The sequence below is a fragment of the Phallusia mammillata genome, chromosome 6 (assembly GCF_965637545.1).
Source record: "Phallusia mammillata chromosome 6, kaPhaMamm4.hap1.1, whole genome shotgun sequence".
Classification (NCBI taxonomy): Eukaryota; Metazoa; Chordata; class Ascidiacea; order Phlebobranchia; family Ascidiidae; genus Phallusia; species Phallusia mammillata.
In genome coordinates, this window is record NC_137257.1 from 15121646 (window position 1) to 15140205 (window position 18560).

General features: G+C 35.7%; 3 protein-coding genes and 1 long non-coding RNA gene across 8 annotated transcripts; 1 reads left to right on the forward strand and 3 right to left on the reverse strand.

Annotated features, from left to right (window-relative positions):
- The first annotated feature begins 2637 nt into the window (after positions 1-2637).
- LOC145231952 (uncharacterized) lies at positions 2638-3333 on the forward strand. Its single transcript, XR_013860799.1, has 2 exons — positions 2638-2748; positions 2952-3333. It is a non-coding gene; the product is annotated as an uncharacterized LOC145231952 (long non-coding RNA).
- On the reverse strand, positions 3051-5673 carry LOC145231948 (uncharacterized). Of its 4 annotated transcripts, none has more exons than XM_080096421.1 (3): positions 4838-5673; positions 4485-4561; positions 3051-4365 (listed from the first exon to the last, which is right to left on the reverse strand). In XM_080096421.1, exons 1-3 carry the CDS (start codon positions 4879-4881, stop codon positions 4184-4186), a joined length of 303 nt encoding a protein of 100 aa, XP_079952547.1. In that variant the 5' UTR covers positions 4882-5673; the 3' UTR covers positions 3051-4183. The 4 variants fall into 4 exon arrangements, with proteins under 4 accessions (XP_079952547.1, XP_079952549.1, XP_079952546.1 ...); XM_080096423.1 differs by having other exon boundaries at positions 3051-4381; XM_080096420.1 differs by having other exon boundaries at positions 4464-4561.
- Positions 5674-5735: 62 nt separating this feature from the next.
- Positions 5736-12649, reverse strand: LOC145231947 (asparagine--tRNA ligase, cytoplasmic-like). 2 transcript variants are annotated; one of them, XM_080096419.1, is made up of 14 exons: positions 12535-12649; positions 11772-11917; positions 11333-11416; positions 11141-11239; positions 10319-10397; positions 9967-10124; positions 9819-9905; positions 9511-9645; positions 8969-9168; positions 8771-8906; positions 8576-8666; positions 7490-7644; positions 6726-6857; positions 5736-6631 (listed from the first exon to the last, which is right to left on the reverse strand). In XM_080096419.1, exons 1-14 carry the CDS (start codon positions 12575-12577, stop codon positions 6500-6502), a joined length of 1677 nt encoding a protein of 558 aa, XP_079952545.1. In that variant the 5' UTR covers positions 12578-12649; the 3' UTR covers positions 5736-6499. The 2 variants fall into 2 exon arrangements, with proteins under 2 accessions (XP_079952545.1, XP_079952544.1); XM_080096418.1 differs by having other exon boundaries at positions 11772-11920.
- Positions 12650-14760: 2111 nt separating this feature from the next.
- LOC145234388 (asparagine--tRNA ligase, cytoplasmic-like) lies at positions 14761-17833 on the reverse strand. The gene is made up of 6 exons (XM_080099125.1): positions 17821-17833; positions 17478-17626; positions 16946-17057; positions 15974-16128; positions 15247-15378; positions 14761-15148 (listed from the first exon to the last, which is right to left on the reverse strand). Exons 1-6 carry the CDS (start codon positions 17831-17833, stop codon positions 14972-14974), a joined length of 738 nt encoding a protein of 245 aa, XP_079955251.1. The 3' UTR covers positions 14761-14971.
- Between the last annotated feature and the right edge of the window lie 727 nt (positions 17834-18560).

The window sequence follows — 18560 nt, forward strand, 5'->3', positions numbered from 1 at the left end:
CTTAATTTTAACTCCAATTATTTGTTACAGCAAACTTTCTAATCAAACTGCCTGTAACTTTGATACCTTAAAACAGTGGTTCTCAAACTTTTACATTATTTTTTCAAAACGGTCTTTTTGCCATTATTTCGCGGGCTCGCGGTCCTTTAGCTGGAATGTGTATTTCTGAAAAACGAAAGTTGATTGCAGGATTTTAGTTAGTCATGCAAAATTGCGCATAATAATGATCCAAAGACAACTTGTGACATCACAAACAAGACAAAAAGCATTACAATTGTGCGCGAACAATTGCATTTTTGATAGTTGTCATTTAATAAAGGCTATTATTTAGCAATGGAGACAGTCGATTCTCAATTCTAATTTGATTCAAATTTATTCAGTGGCACAAACTGACGCTAATTAAGATTATAGAATTACTTCAACCGCTTCGCGGTCCCCCAAAATTGCCTCACGAACCCCTAAAGGACCGCGAACCCCAGTTTGATATATGGCATCTATGAAACTCCAGTTATCGCACAGCACTTGACAATACAAAATGGTAATTCTATTTTTTCTGGTTTAAACGTAAAGCGATCTCTTAAAAGCTACAAATGTTATGTAACTCTCACATAAATATTGATCAAGAAGACGCACGCAAAATTATAGGATTAGGAAGATAGGTTTTGGACTAAATCCGTTGCCCCCTGTTCGTGTCACGCACATTCACAAAAAACAAAGATAGGAGTGTTACAGCATAAATTTATAATGGCCTCTTCCAACACGTCACTATAGGAAATACCCATGGCTGCTGTTTGACCCCAGGACGAGCGTTAGTTGTAAAAAGCAAAATTACTTATGGTACGGTGACAAGCTAAAACTATCCCAGTATTATTACTGTGGAATTGTTCAGAGCATGACTGGACGAAAATCAACGAAATTGCTAGAAAAAGGCCGGAGTATACAAGCACTACCTATGTGGATTTGAACAACAAATGTTCCCAAAATTTCAGCTTTATATAAGGTCATATTGACTGCAGTATTTTTAGCAACCTAATTACGAATTGTTCAGGTGTTTTCAGAAGTCTTTTAATTAAGCTTAAACGTCGCCTATAATGCCTAAATAAACAGGTTATATGTAGTCTTATTCCACAAGCAAATCATGAATCTTCAAAAATTTTTGCTTGTTGGCATGCAACGTAATAAAAAATGAAAAAAATCTCATTTTAATCTATCAAGTGAAATAAAATAGCCTACAACATCAAAAAAACGGTGAGTTTTAACATTTTCCCGAGATCGACAGCTATATTTTTAGTGCAAACTATCAAGTGACTTTGAAGTTTATTACTCAATGTAAACAATAAGAGTCCATTTTCCTTGATATCCTTGCTTAAGTTATAGGTTGTTTTGTTGTCACACAATGTTTAAATTTGAAACATTTCTTGGTCACAGCTGTGGTTGATAGTTAAAGTGTAGCTAAGTGTTCAACTGTTGCATATGGGGTTTCAGTTCACTCACAATATGAGTTTGCTAAATACTGAGGGTTGACGCAAAGAGCATTTGTGAATATTTTAGGTAGAGCTACTAACACAAGAACTTACATACAGGCAGAGCTACTAACACCATAACGAGAATCAGAACTTCGCTTTCACATGGGGGCGTAAAGAGCAAATTTTGTGAAAATGCGGATGGTTAGAGTAAGGGAGTCGAACCGCTTGTCATACGGGTTCAGGTTCGGTTCGGGTTCACTTCGTTTTGTTTTTAAGGTTCGGTTCAGGTTTTTAAAAATGTGTATTTTCGGGTTCGGGCAAATTATCCGGTCCGAACCGGTTTGCGGTTTTTAAACCGGTTCAAATTTTCATTCGTTTCAATTTAATTCTATCTATCATCTTCTTGGCCTTATCAAACCCCACAAGATTTTTGACCGTGCACTGTTATTTTTGACACGCCCTATAAGTGTTATCTCGCGTATTCTTAAGTGCGCTATTTTGAAGAAAAAAATCGCAAAATATAAAACAGACTGCATTTTTTACTGGTTCAGTTCCGGTTCGGGTCCAACGCCAAACAAAATATAGGGTTCAACTCCGGTTCGGGTTTTTAGAAAATCGTAATTAGCGGTTCGGGTTTAATGAAATTAACCGCTCAAACCGGTTCGCGGGTTCGGGTTCAGTTCCGGTTCGACTCCCTGGTTAGAGCTATCGAAACAAATCATGGTCTGTTGAAAGTTCTTATCTTAGTAGATTTACGTCAGCGGTTCTCAAACTGTGGTACGCCAAGCGAGTTCAGAAGGACGGCGATGAGCTTTGGGCATTTCAAAATCTTAAGTAGTATCAGACCTTGATACTGTTTCAGTCTGTCTTGTGACAAGAAAGTGGTCCTTTGCTTTATTTTAAACTTTAAAAGTAACAAAACAAGAGGCGATTGTTCGCGCACAATTTTATATTGTTTTAATCGTCACGTGACAAATTGCTCCGAAAACATTCCCACGCAAGAAACAAAAAATAATTCAGCCCGCATGTTGTTGTAGTAAAACTTTTGCAAGTAATAAACTAAATTTCAATTTTACGATTCATATGTATATTTGGCTTAGACTGCGATTGATCAAAAAAATTGCAAAGGGATCGTTGTGACAACAAAAATCATAAGTTTGAGAACCAGGTAAGCACTTTTTTCCAAGGAATGCAGCCTGACTACCATGAATAAAAATGTACGCATTATGACGTCACATACCGTTGTAAACAAACTGGCGCCAGTTTGTGTTCTTGGTTTTAGGTAGGTAAGTTATATTGTGTACGCTCTCAAAAGGAGTTTGAGGTACTTATTAAACATTAAATGCGTATAAACACTCCCATATAAAAGATTCAATGTTAGGGTTGATTCTGATGAAGTTTTGCTCCTACTCGTGAACTTCACTGTCCTGTTTTTTTAATATATATACTCGAACTATTTTATTCAACATCGAATTTTTAACACAGTTGGGAGACCCAGCCATATTGCGACTTAAATGACTAACAAAACGGAACTGTTCTCCCTTTTTAAATGGAAACTTTTTCTGAGAAATGAAGACCACAAAGCTGTGCAAATGCCTTTTTATTTTTGGTATAAACTCCACCCAGAACCTACTACACCATACACAATGTTTTGATCATGCATTAATATCCTAACATAAAACACAGTTTACTGGCTAGTTTGAAGCAAACATGTTTGCGATTTTCTTAAAAAAGCATTTAATCATACAATTGTAATTACAGAAGCCATATTTTTGTTTTGAACAAAAAAATCCATGTTTCACATTCTCTTTCACATTTCTGTTTTGTAACATTTTACTGTTTGTGCCAGTGCATTGCAAAAGGCTGTTTTATTCATAAATTAAACACACATAAAATATGAGTCCTTTAGTTATATGGAGTACAAGCCTGTGACTATCATTAAAAAGGCAAATTAGGTAATCATATTGATTTTGAAATTGTATTGTAAATGAATCAATAAACAAACATCAGTTTTTCAAAAACTTCAGAAAGAAAATAAGGAATATTCATTTTTATTACAATATTAAACTGAAAGTATACAATTTGATTGAAATAGTTACAGTAAAATTTGACCGTAGTGAGAAGGTTTTTACCAACAAAAATACCAAAAACACATTTGCTGAAAGATGTGACAGGTTTGTCAATTAGAACAAAAACCTCAAGTTATTGGTATATTTAGCTCCTGATGTTAATTAAACCTTAACTGAGTCTTCCTCACAAAATGTAAAAATAACCCAATAGTACCAAGAAAAAAATCTGCACTCAGCATGCATAAAAACAGCTTCCATTATATAAACTATCTTCAAATGTCATTTGTGGTAAATATCATACAAGAAAAAAAAAATGTTTGTACTACTGTATTCGACAACCAAGTTCTAATTGGTTGGAGAAATGATTAATTTATCAATGGGTAATAACCAACACCCAGACAATATGTAATCTTTATTCTGACTGCCTGTAGAATGTAGACCAGTGGTTCTTAACCTTTTTTTCTTTTTTTTGCACCCCCCTGGGTTTCTTAATTATATAGAATAGATCTAACCAACCTTAATGATTCAGCATCCCCGCACCCCCTAGGAACAGTTCTCACACCCCTTGGGGGTACGAGAACCCTTGGTTAAGAACCCCTGATGTAGACATTGCTAAAGAAATACTAAACCTTTTCAACAAAAATAAAACTACCATGGCAACAGATTTACATATTGTATGAGCAATAAATTTTGTACATTGGAAGAAAATTTAGTATAGCCATATACACTGCAAAAATACCTGCGCACAATTATCAGCCCGATAACACAGGCGTGCATGCTGGAGATTTTATGTGAGAGTGGGTTGCACAGAAAGAAAGTGTACTGCAAGTCTGCAACCAACAAAATCTGTATTAGAAAATAGAAAAAAAATGTTTTTAAGTATTTCTAGAAGTTGCACTTTTTTCAGTCATAAACACCATGCACTCACTGGATGACAATAGTAACTGACCAAATTTCTTGTTGATGCTATCATCTTGTGTAAACATCACCTCATTGCAAGAAGCATCTTTTACTTGTTTATGAGATCTGTTTATAAATTCAGAATCAATATTGATGTAAAAACCTGAACTTTCTAAATTAGTAACTAAAAGTTAAGTTTTTATGAGGAACACAGTATGTACTATTTTGAGTGAGTATTCATTTTTTAAGGCAGGGGTCTTTGGTTAACTGGACATTTTTAATGAAGCAAAATCCTTTCAAAAATTAGGGTTTTTTTCTGTTAACTTGTGAAGTTTCTGTTATTTATGTCTGTTCTTAATCTGACACAAAAAATATGTTTGTGTTCTGCCATCTGATACCTACCTCACACTTATTGGTTGATTTCTTGTCCCTGATTTCAACACCATTTTGTTGCTTTTGTAATTGGCAAGCAAAATTGTTAAAGTTGAGCAATATGTTCCCAATGGTGATGGTCATGGCATGTCAGTCAGGAAAAAAGGTTTCGCCCATCAGAACCAAATGCTTTCACCAGTGGCTGACTTGATGCTGTAGACTTAAAGGGCACATGACCTGTATTATACTATTTTAGTATACTATAAAATATTTTAAAATTTTTGTAAACTATAGTACAGTGTAGCTGTTCTTTATAGGCTACAGTCTTTCTAAAAAAACAAACAAAAATACATTGTGTGATATTAAACAGGTTGCAGACGATGTTCGCGACTTTGCGCAAAATAAATTACAATTCAAAATGTTATCCGTAAAGTTTTTTTAACAAAAATAGTTGGTGCAGACTGCAGACTACATGTCACATTATAACAAGAAGCAACAAAACCGGTATCACCACGCGCCAAATTGAAACCAACTACCATGACGGAAACAATCACCTGGCTATAGTTACCGTAGTCAGGCTGCATTCCTTGGAAAAAAGTGCTTACCTGAGAACCACTGCTCTACACAAAGTGAACAGCGACTTCTAGCCTCTGCTAAGTGGACCGCTAGTGGCTATGCTAGAGAACTTCTGTGTTTTGTCGCATTTCGGAAGTAACTTTCTTGTTTGTAACCAACCGTGTTTCATAGTATATCAACACACCCAATATTTCAAGTCCTCAGGGTTTGCTCGTTTTAGATGTCGCATATTTGAAAATTAAACGAGTCATACGTTTGTCGCAGCCTAAGCGTAAACGCAAACATGCAAGAAACTTTTCTTCATAGACATTATCACATGAATTTACAGACAGTTAGCATGAAAGGTGAAACGTGCGGCAAGAATTTTTTTATGCTCAAATGTCCGAACGTAGCACAAACAACACGAAAATTGTTGTTTACTTGCTCAAATATCAAGTTTTACACCGTTAAATAAAACACATTGTCTAGGAAACGGTAAGTGACTAGAGTTCAATCGCAACGCGCAGTAGATACTTTCTATGACTTAACTCACTTGTTTCTATCGAAAAGAAGTCATTGCAGTTCAGAAAAATCGCAGAATAAGAAAAAAATTGGTTACAACTGGTCGCTATTAAAGTCAAATCGTGATTTTCACAAAATCATGATCTGTCCAACCTAATTTTTCATGTAAAATGCAGATAATCAAATCTCTTAGAAAGATCTTTTTATGGGTAATAACTGGAATGTGCATAGATCCATGTGTCCTATGTGCAAAAGGCCTAGTACTGTACAACTAAGAAATGATCAACCACATTAATTGGCAAAACATCAAAAGCCGCAATGACATAAAATTCTCATGCTAACGTAAAAAATATCGGTAAACACAGCCAACACCATCAATCTGAATTAATTGTTTAGTCAGTGAATATATGAAAAAACAAACGCTCCTTATTTTATAACGAATTCAAACATCTATTTGCTAAAATTCTCCCTAGCAACAAACGCTGGACTTTAAAAATGAAAGGAGGCAAATTTGCGATTGATCCATATTAAATAATGTAGTTTGCGCCAAAGAAAGAGCAGGGCTGCTAGCTACTTCTGCACAGAACCCACAAAAATCTGCTTTCAAGGCAACATTTATGGACTGCAGCGTTCAAGGAAGCGAGGGTAGAGACAAACGTCCCGGATGTGATACTGATCACAAAGCCACGTCAGCAATCGTTCAAGTCCTAACCCATAACCTCCATGAGGACAGGTACCAAATTTGCGCTGCAATAGAACACAATTTGGTAAATCGAGATTAGGATCAGTTAAACCAGGAAAACTTTCACTAAGCAAAGGATCACAATTAGCTTTGTCTTACCTGATCAGTGTACCAGTAGTACTTGCTTGGATCGACACCCTCTATTTTATAAGCTTCCATTAGTTCAGCATGGTCGTTCATCCTCATTGATCCCCCAACTATCTCCCCAACATTCGGCATTAATACATCGACCTGGAGAAAAAATCAAAAAAAATTGCGTTTTGCATATGAAAGGATACACCACACAGAAGACAAAGGTTTCGCAGCCGAGTAGAGATTTTTCATGCGAAAGGCACATAATCGTGTACTTTTACAATACGTTTAACTTAAAGTAAACTGAATCGGTTTGAAGTAACACTAAGTGCGTTAGATGGATAGTCCTGCTAAAGAAAATAGTAAAACGTGTAGTTTTCTAGGCTAAACTTAGGCACAAAAACACTTTAACAATTGGACGGTTAAGTCTCATTGATTTGCAATATGAAAACCAAAAGTCTTTTTTCGTTTCGACCAATTTTAGAAACGACGCATCTAGAAAATGAATGTTAATCAATGCTTTGCGGTCAGTATATATATTTTAATGTACAAGTTATATCAAAGCTGCATTAGATCAAGCTCTTGTAAGATATGGTTTTATAGCACAACTTGTTTGTCCGAAGTAAAAATGCTGACAAATTTAAACCTGGAAACAAACAGTTAAACGCTTGTGGTATTCCATCAAAGCTTGAATAACTTTATGTAATATATTGGTCAGAAACAATTGACCACCGGTAACGCAAATCAACAACAGACAAAGAAACGAGGTAAAATAATTTGACAAAATTTACCGACTCCGTTAACCTTCTGTCCTCGGGGCACCTCTGCATGTAGAAAGACTTGATTTGAGCAGGAAATCGGCACAACAGAATTGGTTCGTTGATTTTATCTGTCATGCGGCGCTCGGGCATTTCAGGAATATCCTCACCGAATTCATAGTACGTGTCTATAAGTTAATAACATTTACAATGTAAAAAATGCAAGTTAGACGAATATCACACTGACTTTATCACAAATGTATAAAAAGGTTTAAAGCAGGGGTCGGAAACCTTTTGCATACAGCGGGCCAAAACTGAGATTTGACAAGTCGCGGCGGGCCGTATTCTTTTTTCTTATTAAATTGCGTTTAATTCTAGTCATGGTGTTGGAACTCCCGAAAGCAGCTTATTTTGATTGGGTTGTCCCGGTATTTGGCAACGTTTATTTGGCAAAGCAGCCGGCATCGCAAAAATGAAAGAAAATTGAAATACAATCCGGCGAAATTACCGGTACTTTAATTCCTAAATCTTTTTAACACTTGTAATTACAAAAACTCGATTTAAGCGATAAAACTGCCCACCACGACAATAAATAAAAAACAGTCACGACAATGAAAGTTTAAATTGCTGAATTCGAATGAAGTATTATGTTGAACTGAGAGCACCGAGGTGATTTTAGCATATGGTGTTAAGTAGTTGTTTTCTGTAATTTGGATCGAGGGGCGTTGGACCACTTTTCGCCGGTTGTGGTACAAAGTATTAGCGACCCACCGCTAATTAGGGAGCTTGAATCACATCGTTGTTGTTTTTTTTGCAAGAAAAACAATTGTGATAAAACAATAACAACAACGGATGTAATGTGGGAAGTTTCTAAAGGGGTCGCGGGCCGGATAATTTTGCTTGGAGGGCCGAATGTGGCCCGCGGGCCGTAGGTTGCCGACCCCTGGTTTAAAGGGTCTGTTTTTATTTTACACAGTTTGTTACATACCTTGAAACAAAACACTAGCTTTTTAATCAAAACTTTGATCATACATTATTGACATCGAGTTTCTCTTAGTCAAGACAATCGGTCATGCAACACATGCTTATTATCCGTTAAAAATGTGTTTTTTAGCGTACCATCTTCTTTCTTGATTTCATTTTCGCGTAAATATTTGATAGCTTCAGAATAATCCATCCTTCTGAACGGCCGTTTTGGTGGCACGAAATTCTGAAAAAATAAAATAAAAACAGTTAAGCACCTATGAAAGTAGCGAGCAAAATGTGGACTAGCCGACTAACTGCCTTAATGCAACAAGAACGAGATTACAATACCGGGTTGAGATCTTTGACAAGCTCTCCAGCTGGCGATTTCAAAACTTTGTCAACAACATCTGCGATTAAATCTTCGAGTCGATCCAGCAAATCATCGAAACTGATAAATGGGCATTCTGCTTCGACGTGCGTGTATCTGATAAAAATGGCAATCAAAAGTTACCACCAGAAATAACACTTGTTGATATTATTACTTACTCGGCTAAATGGCGTCTTGTCCGACTTTGTTCTGCGCGGTAAGATTCGGCAAGGCAGAAGACATCACCTAGCGACGGGAGACAAGTTTCCAGGTAAAGTTGGGATGATTGGGTTAAGTAAGCTTGCTCGCCAAAGAAATCCAACTTAAACAACGTAGAACCGCCTTCGCATTGAGTTTGCACTAAACACGGCGGTGTAACCTATGGTAGAAGATAAGCATGGTGGGTTTGTTTGAATCTTAGGTTATTGTGTGTGGCATCGATTGTACCACAGTATTGAACGCGAAATTGGATTCGTACTGGAAAATACAAGGTCAAAAATTAACCTTAAAAGTTAGGTTACCAAACTAGATTACCACAAAAACATGGCCGTCTTAACTCTGGTATAATATATAATGTTGAAAACGATATGACATGAATGTGGCCGAGTGTCACGATAGGCCCGAATCAAGCTCGAACATGTAACCCGTCTTCCCTGAAGCACATACAACAATAAACAGCAGTAACCACGTTCAAAGTATTAGTCTCTAAATAAAAACAAACCTCATAGTAACCACGTTCAAAGTAATGGTCTCTAAATGCCTGCATTAAATAAGAGCGAACTCGCAGAATTTTTGAAGTCTTTTCACCACGAATTACTAAATGTCTGTTGTCAAGTTTGATGTCAACATCGGCATCCTGAAATACAGTGAAAAGCAAAATAAGTATCGGCAAGAAGTGTAGAAGTTAAATAGGCTTGGTTTAAAAACAGCCTAAATTAGTCTTTGAGTAAGCAGGTTGTGCAACCCTGATTTGATATTTAAACCTGATTACAAAAAGGAGTCAAACACAAAGTTTTGTTGTCCGATTACCTGGTTAAGAACGTTCTCAATTCCTCCAGGTGGCGCCAATCCGACCAATTCCCAATAATCACATACAAGCTCATGTCCTCCAGGTGCCTGTTAAGTTACATACATTGAATAAAATTTACCAGTACCAACACAACTACTAGTCACACACCGATTTTCCCTCAGGCACTTTAGTAATTGTTCCATATAATGTGACAGTGCTTTCTGGGCTCAGCATCAGGGCATTGTAAGTTTGACACAGCTTGTCACTGAGAATTGCTTGCAAGTAACCTGTGCCATCCCTCAGCACCACAAACAATAAGGTCTTTCCTGTTACAAAAACATATATCTACGTATATGTATACATACACATAACAAGCATTTAGCAAATGCAAAAAAATAATTTACTTTTTTGTAATTGTCATCATAAAGTTTTTTTCAAATTTGGTTGATAACTAGTTGTTTATTTATTCATCAACCAAAATTTTTGGTTTTCACAGTCTTGTAAACCAAACTTAACCTACCTTGGCGTCGTAAGCGATGAACCCAACCAGACACTTTTACCCTTTCATCTCGATGCTTTTCACCTTCTAAAATTCTAATCTATATGTAACAAAAGTAAAAATCAGAGTACTTGACAATAGGACAAAGCAAATGCTTTTAATACCCTTCAAAAATATATAAGTTTCAATGCTGCTATCCAGGTTTTAACAGTGGTTAGAGCAGTAGTTCCCAACCTTTTTGTAGTCACGTACCCCTTTTATAAATTTCATGGGTCAGCGGACCCCCAACCTAATTTACCGCTTTTTCTTTTTCATGTTTCTTGCATTATACGGTATTATAATTTCGCTTTTGGGGGCAGCATTTTATTTTAACCTTCACAGACCTTAAATCTCAATGAAGTTCTGTGCTGTAGCAGTCAAATTTTCTGGTGTACAAATCTTGAAACAAAGAACTATTGTCCGTGTGTGTTGTGATGTCACAATGGAGGTAACAATCACAAAAACGTGCTTGTTTCTAAACCAAAGGTCCAATAAACAGTTTGCACTCGCATGCAAGATTTAAAAAATGGTTTGGAAACTTAAAAATACTTTAATGTTGGTTAATAGTACTAAAAATATTTACCTCCACGGACCCCCTAAAACCATCTCACGGACCCCTTAGGGGTCCGCGAACCCCAGGTTGGGAACCACTGGGTTAGAGCAAGTTGTCTTTTAGGCAAGCTTTGTCTTAATTTTGGGCAGCCCGAAATAATAAAGCTGTTATTATCACATAACACCAAGCCAAGGTTTGTTAGTAAATTATTTTGCCAATAAGCACCAAATTTGTTCTGTTATGTCATTGACCTTTATTGCTGTGGGAAGGGATTTATCCTCACTAATTGTAACTTGCTTGGCTTCCTCTAAGTTTTTCTCTCTTCTCTCTGCATCTTCTTGTTCCTTTACCTGTGTCAAGTTTTTTGTTAAGATACAATGATAATTTTTGTATGTTAACAAAACACTAATCAATACATGCAACAAATTGTCATATTCAATTACCTTCCTGGCTTGACTTTTTCGTTGTTCTGCTCCAAAAAGCTTAACTTGCTTTTTGAGTTGAGCTTTTGCAATTGGTTCATATTTCTAATCACATGTCTTGGTTTTAAAAAAAAAAATGGTTCAAATTTCTAATCATATGTCAAGTTTTAAATTTAACTTAGACAGAAGCTTGTAGCAGTTTATTTAACTGACACACAGTGTTTAGTTATAATCATACATGATAATACTAATCAAACTAAAATCATTTTTTAATCTCAAACCCTACTTAATCCTCTCGACCCTTGTAACTTATCCATATTTGGGTGCACTAACTGTTTGGTAATTACAAAGTCTATTCCTGAAACATTATTCCGCATACATGGCTTGTTTTAGATCATAAAGTCACAATAAAATGTTCAAATAGTAGATAGGGCTTGTTTTTGCAACCATCCCTCTATACCTTTTCATCACTTTTCCCATCCACATAAATTTGTGGAAAAGGTTCTTTTCCATATGCTAGCATTGCAGTCATTACAGTTTTAAAAGGTTTTGATGCAGTTCCATCTCCTGTCTGATCACATCCATGTTTTTCACTGGTGTATAACTCTTCTAAAGTAAAATTACATGTTTTAATTTCTTTAATTGTTGGTGCTGGAAAAAATAACTACAATGGTATGGAAAAAGTGGCACAGGCAAAATGAACGAAAGTATTACATTTGTCATCTAGATATTGACTATAGAATATGCTGTGCAACATAACCTTAAACAAACTTGCTTTATAAATGGGGTCATTTTAAGATTGACTTATATGCAGTATGTTGCTAATCCAAAGCTTAATACATATAAATTTTTTGCTTCAAAAAAAAATAAATCCCTAAGCAGTGAGTTAGTCTTGAGTCAAACCATTAGTGTCAACCAAAATCAGAAAACCTGACAAAAATATGAATTTACAGTCAGTTATAAACCAAGGTTTTTATTTCTATAACTTAACAAACAGATATTTTGTTTGCTGTGGTTGAGCAACATCTACATGAGTATGTTTACAATTACATAAATGTTAAAAACGGTCTTTTAAACATTCTAAGTGAACTGAAGGACCAAACCAAAATGCAAAGTACTTCTGAAGGTTAATTTACAAATATTTCTGTTTATTTTAACTGCTTGTTACGTAATAAAAGTAGTTCATTTGTTATCAACTGTTACACCATCTTGTTTAGAATTACCAAGTGTTAACTCTTTTACTTCTTGTTGCACGCCTTCAGCCATTGCTTCTCCTTTGACAAATTTAAACCACAGCAATAGTAAATAATACCCTCTTACTGTAACCAATAATATTGTTAAAAATCTTAATACATATGTTGACTGTGTTGTTATTAAATTATTTTGTGTCACACTCAAACTGAAGTGCTTAACTGAACAGTGAACACCACATACATTGCGAGCAAATTTGCCACACGTTTATATAACTACTCAACCGTGATGATGACAAATTGCGTCATGTAGTTAATGTTGACAAATATTTAGAAAAGTTACATTTTAACTAATAAAACTTTGCTTTGAGAAACTTTGCGTCATGATTTAAATTTTGAAGGTAATTGAACATATCGTTCTGTTTCCGTTTGAAATTAAAGTTAAAAACACTTTTCTGTGTTTTCTGTTTGCTACCAATAGAACAGTTACATCAATGATTTTTAAAATCATTGGTTACATCATATCATATTCATTACATACAGACTGTGTGGATTTGATGACTACTATTTTCTTTCATTCTATTTGTAGTGCACGAAATTGTGACTTCTTTTTTAAAGTCTTTGTTTTTACCAATCGTTGTGATTTTTTTCTAAAACAAACTTAATATGTGCCCTGTGACGTCACAAGCATTGAAACAATTGATGTTCTAATGGATTTCAGGAGCCTGCTTATGGCATACAGAGTTCTTGCGTATGTGCGTAGGTTCGAAAACGGGCAGTTTATAAACGTTGTAAGTCCGTGCAAGAAATTTTAACAACTGCTGATTTTCTTGTCATAGTCGAAGGGTTGTAAATTGCACAAATGCTGTTTATGTCGTGACCAAGTTTTTATTTTCCGTGACCAAAAATTTGTTCTGCCCTGTTTATATTGGCGGAAAGTTTTGTTTTGCAGCCCAAAAGTGTTTTGTTATATCTGTAACCTGTCTGGTAAACAAATCGTCCAGAAATTCTTACACGTTTAAAAGATTTAACTGCAACTTATGTAGAAATAAACATACGAGTTTAATGCGACTTTGTGGCATTTATAGGTCCTTCTACCCAGAAAAAACGGGTTTGACCAAGTCTATGATCAAGCGAATGAAATACTTTGCATGGAAGTTTATTTTTCAACAGCTTTTCGAGGCAAAGGAGCACCAACAATTGGTATATAGTATATACGTATCGTTTTTGTAACTTATATAAACGTGTAAGAGTTACTTTACTTATTAACAGTGATAATAAGTCAGATAGATAAAAAATTACAGCGGAAGTGATTAAAGACTGAGACCTTGATCAATCGCACCTAAACGTATTCCTAAGGGACCAGGTAAGTACAATTACGTGTACCCAATGGCATCTGGTTCATAGAAGTTGGCCACACAATTAGAACACCTTTCTCTCAGTGAAATAAAACAATTCCAAACTTCAAACAATTTCACAACTGAATGGCATTTCAAAGATTGTACCGAATTTTGGTCACCAAACCAACCACTGGGGCGCGAAAAATCTAAATGTGATTATATGGCTAAAAGTTTTTTTTTTGCATAAGTTTATGAAAACCAACGTACACAAAGGAAGTAGATATACAGCAACTCGATAAGAGGCAAAAACGAAGCAAGTCGTGAATAGAGTAGGTGTTAAGTAAACTGTTGAATTTTGAGTTTCAGTTTTCAAATAATATAATAAACTGTAAATTGTATGAAAGTGTTAAAGGTTAGGGCTACTTTTGCAAAGCGTCAACGCAAAAAGCTTTCATTCAGAGACATTATTTTATCATTTTACACATGCAGCTTAAAAAGTGAAACGTCTGACAAAAAAGTTTTTTTGGTGTTTTCGAACGCAACACGAATCACAAGAATGTTTTGTTTGCTTGCTCAAATATTATAACTATAATGCTCAAATATAATAATATTAATTTAATTATATAATTGTAATATTGTTTGTTCCGCTCACTTGTGTCCATCGAAAAGACGATTTGATAGTTAAAAATATCGCAGAATAAAGACAAGCTGTTTCATAACTGTTGTGTAAAATCATGATTTTCACTCATATCGAAAATTCAAGATGTCCAATTTAACTTTTCATGTAGGCTAGATGCAGATAGGCAAATCCCCTAGAAAGCCATCCAACAGTAAAGCAAAGCACTAATGTAAATAGACTCATAAACATTGCGTTCTAAACTAATATAGGTAAGAACTGCAGTGTGTATAGATCCGTGAGTCTAGTCAATGTGCAAATAACCAAGTGCTGTACAAATAGGAAACGAAGGACCGGTTATTAACCATATTAATAGGAATAAACCATAAAATGTGATAGAGCTACTATCACCACCTATCAAAAATCAGCTAAATGTAGGTCTTCCGTAGTGTTTTATGCTTTTGCAAATAATGTAGTTCTTTATGGCTGCGTATAGGCCGCAGAGATAGCAGAGTTACTTGCCACTCTTGCGGAGAACGCACAAAAATGGCTTACAAGGCAACGGATTGCAACGTTCAAGGAAGCGAGGGTAGAGACAAACGTCACGGATGTGATGCTGATCACAAAGCCACGTCAGCAATCTTTCAAGTCCTAACCCATATCCTCCATGAGGACAGGTACCAAATTTGCGCTGCAATAAAACACAATTTGGTAGAAATTAGGATCAGTTAAGCCAAAAAAAAAAACATTAGACAAGGTTTACAATTTACTTGATTAGCCTTGTCTTACCTGATCAGTGTACCAGTAGTACTTGCTTGGATCGACACCTTCCACTTTATAAGCTTCCATTAGCTCAGCGAAGTCCGCCATGCTCATTGATCCCCCAACTATCTCCCCCACATTCGGAATCAATACATCGACCTAAAAAATACATCAAACAAAAGTTGTGTTACGCATATGAAAAGATACACCACACAGAAGAAACAAATATTTTGCAGCAAGTACGAATTTCGAGTTTCATTTCCCAATACGTCCTAGGTGAAATAAACGTAATTGGTTTAAAACATCAACGACGCTTATGAGATGGTTAGTTCTACCCAAAGTAGTAAGACTTTTTTGTTCCTGGGTTTATACGCTTTTTAAGTAAACTCAGCCCGTTTGTTCCTTAGCTTGATCAAAAATCCTATCCCTTTTGTGAGTAAAAGAAAATAATTGTTTAATAATGCTCAGCAGTACGTACATACGGTAAATAAAAGCTGCGTTAGATCAAAATCTTGTAGATTATTTCTACTTGAACAAGACAGCAAAAAATATATTTGTCTAAGAAAACTAACAGATTTTTACCTGGAAACAAACAAATCCACGCATGTGGTATTACATGCAAGCTTGAATAATTGTATTTATTCTATTGGTCAGAAACAACCAATAGACTAAAGCACGTTTAATACAGACAAACAAAAAGGTTTTTAGGCACACGAAAAAAGTAAATAAACGCTTATATGACAAAATTTCCTACCGACTCCGTTAACCTCTTGTCCCCAGGACACCTCTTCATGTAAAAGTTCTTTATTTTACCTGGAAATCGGCACAGCAGTATCGGCTCGTTGATTTTATCAGCCATGCGGCGCTCTGGCATTTCAGGAATATCCTCGCCAAATTCATAGTACGTGTCTAGAAGTCAATTACATTAACAATGTATTAAATGCAAATCAAACAAAAACACACTTGCTATACTTATGTATATAAAAAATGTTTAAAGTACAGTTTTTTTGCATGCCTTTAACCGAAAAACAAAACTTATAAAACAAAACATACATCTCACATGGAGTTGTACGATGTCGGCAAACTTCTGGATATAAAACAATGGTCATTCAACACACGCCTATTACACGATACAAAATATAATCTTATAGCAGTGGTTCTCAAACTTTTTTGACCGCGACCCAAATCTGAGCATTATGAACATCTCACGACCCAAGCCTCAAATATCAAAAAATGTAACAATTTCGAGGCCACGTCGTGGCCGCACTGGGTCTGCCCATGTCAAAATGGCTGCAGGTTTAACGAGTTCGATTCAATAATACTACATAACACAACACATATTGTGGCTTTGCAGCACCATAGAAGTGAATCCCAAATCTAACAAAGGTTCCTTGTACGAATACTTACTCATCCTTAAACGGTATCTGTTACATCTCCACGTTCAGTTTCGCATGATTAACTTTTATTCCCCGTGTTGTGACGTAACAATCGTCATGTGCGTAACAGTACAATTGGAAGGCTATTGTCAGTATTTGCAATGATTAGTTCATTTTACTGTACAACGTGGTCGAGTGAGTGGACTTTACTACTACTACATTAAGTAAATTCGTTTGGGTAGAATTGAACCACCATACCGCGACCCATTTTTTGACCCTGCGCGACCCACGTTTGGGTCGCGACCCATACTTTGAGAACCACTGTCTTATAGCATACCATTTATCCTCACTAATTGTAACTTGCTTGGCTTCCTCCAAGTCTTTCTCTTTTCTCTCTGCATCTTCTTGTACTTTTACCTGCATCAAGTGTTTTATTTGAGATACAATTCTCATCATTGACATCTAAAAGAATATGTCACTACATTAACATTTTTGTCATTTAGATTTAAAGTTCTTAGTTATCAATATTTGAAACAAGTAGTCGCAATGAATTACCTTCCTGGCTTGGCTTTTGTTGTTCTGCTCCATAAAGCTTGACTTGCTTTATGAGTTGAGCATTTTTTGATTGGTTCAAATTTCATATTGTCTTGCTTTAGAATTTGACAAAAAGCAACTTTGTCTTTTTAACGTATAAAAAATCAAACAAATCAAACAAGCACCATTTTATTTATTCAGCCCTTATCACATAACCCATTTTGGGTGCACATGTATAAGTATTTGTTCAATAATTTTGAAATATATCCCTGATTCCTTTTCGTATGCAAGCCTGGTTTTGATACATAAAAATCGCAATAAAACCAAATAGGATTCGGTGCCCTATACCTTTTCATGAGTTTTTCCATCTACAAACATTTGTGGAAAAGATTCTTTTCCATACGCTAGCATTGCAGTTGTTGCAGTCTTGAAAGGTTTTGATGCAGTTCCATCGCCTGTCTGATCACATCCATGTTTTTCACTGATGTATAATTCTTCTAAAATTTAATTGTATGGTATAATTTGTAACAGGTGTGAAACTGCAATGTTATGGATAACGTGTTACAGAAATGTTTAATTCGATGTGCAACATAAACTCACACAACATTGTTTAAATGTTGTCATTTTAATATTGGCTTCTACTGCTTGTCTTTGTATCGTAACAGAAACTGGAAACTTTTTGTTTCCGCACCAGCCAAGGTCATTGTGATTTTTGCCATAAATAGACACACCTAATGCATATTTAGGGTATTTTGGTATCAGAATTAATATGTCTGGAACCAAGTTTTCCAATGTAGGCCTACAGACCCACCAGGTAGATTAAATAGGAAATGCCATAGTTTTTGGAAACTTAAATAGGTATTAACTTTGTTGTATTTTATCCCCCAAAGTGGTACATGTTTAAGTTTTCGAGTGCAAACAATCAAGATAAAAATGACACACAAATACTTTGGAGAAAAATTTCTTAAATTAGCTGCACAGAGTAGAGTAGTTTTGCATTACATAAACAACGACTTTGGTTTAGGTGCAATTTTACTATTATCAGTTGCAAAGCCACATCTTTATAGGCTTTGTATTGTGTACTATTGTTCGACCCTTCACATGCAACAACTGAACACAATTCCATGAAATTAATTGCAAGTCTAATCATATATTGGCAGTGCACCACTGCCGGATGAGCGGACGAAACAGCTTTGTTCGCAACGTCGCGCTTGGTGTAAACCTCGATTTTCGCGTCATTCGCGTGAGGAAAAAAAGAGCCGTTCGCGTTGAGCGTTCGCGCTTGGTGTAAACCGGGCTTTAGTGGTCAAATCCCTGCTACAAGTAAAAGTAAACGTAGACCTGAGCTGTCGTAAGATGCACGAAGTATTTTCTGCGAACAAGGAGCTGCTGGAACAGATTGTTTCTGGCCAAATATATGGCATGTGATAT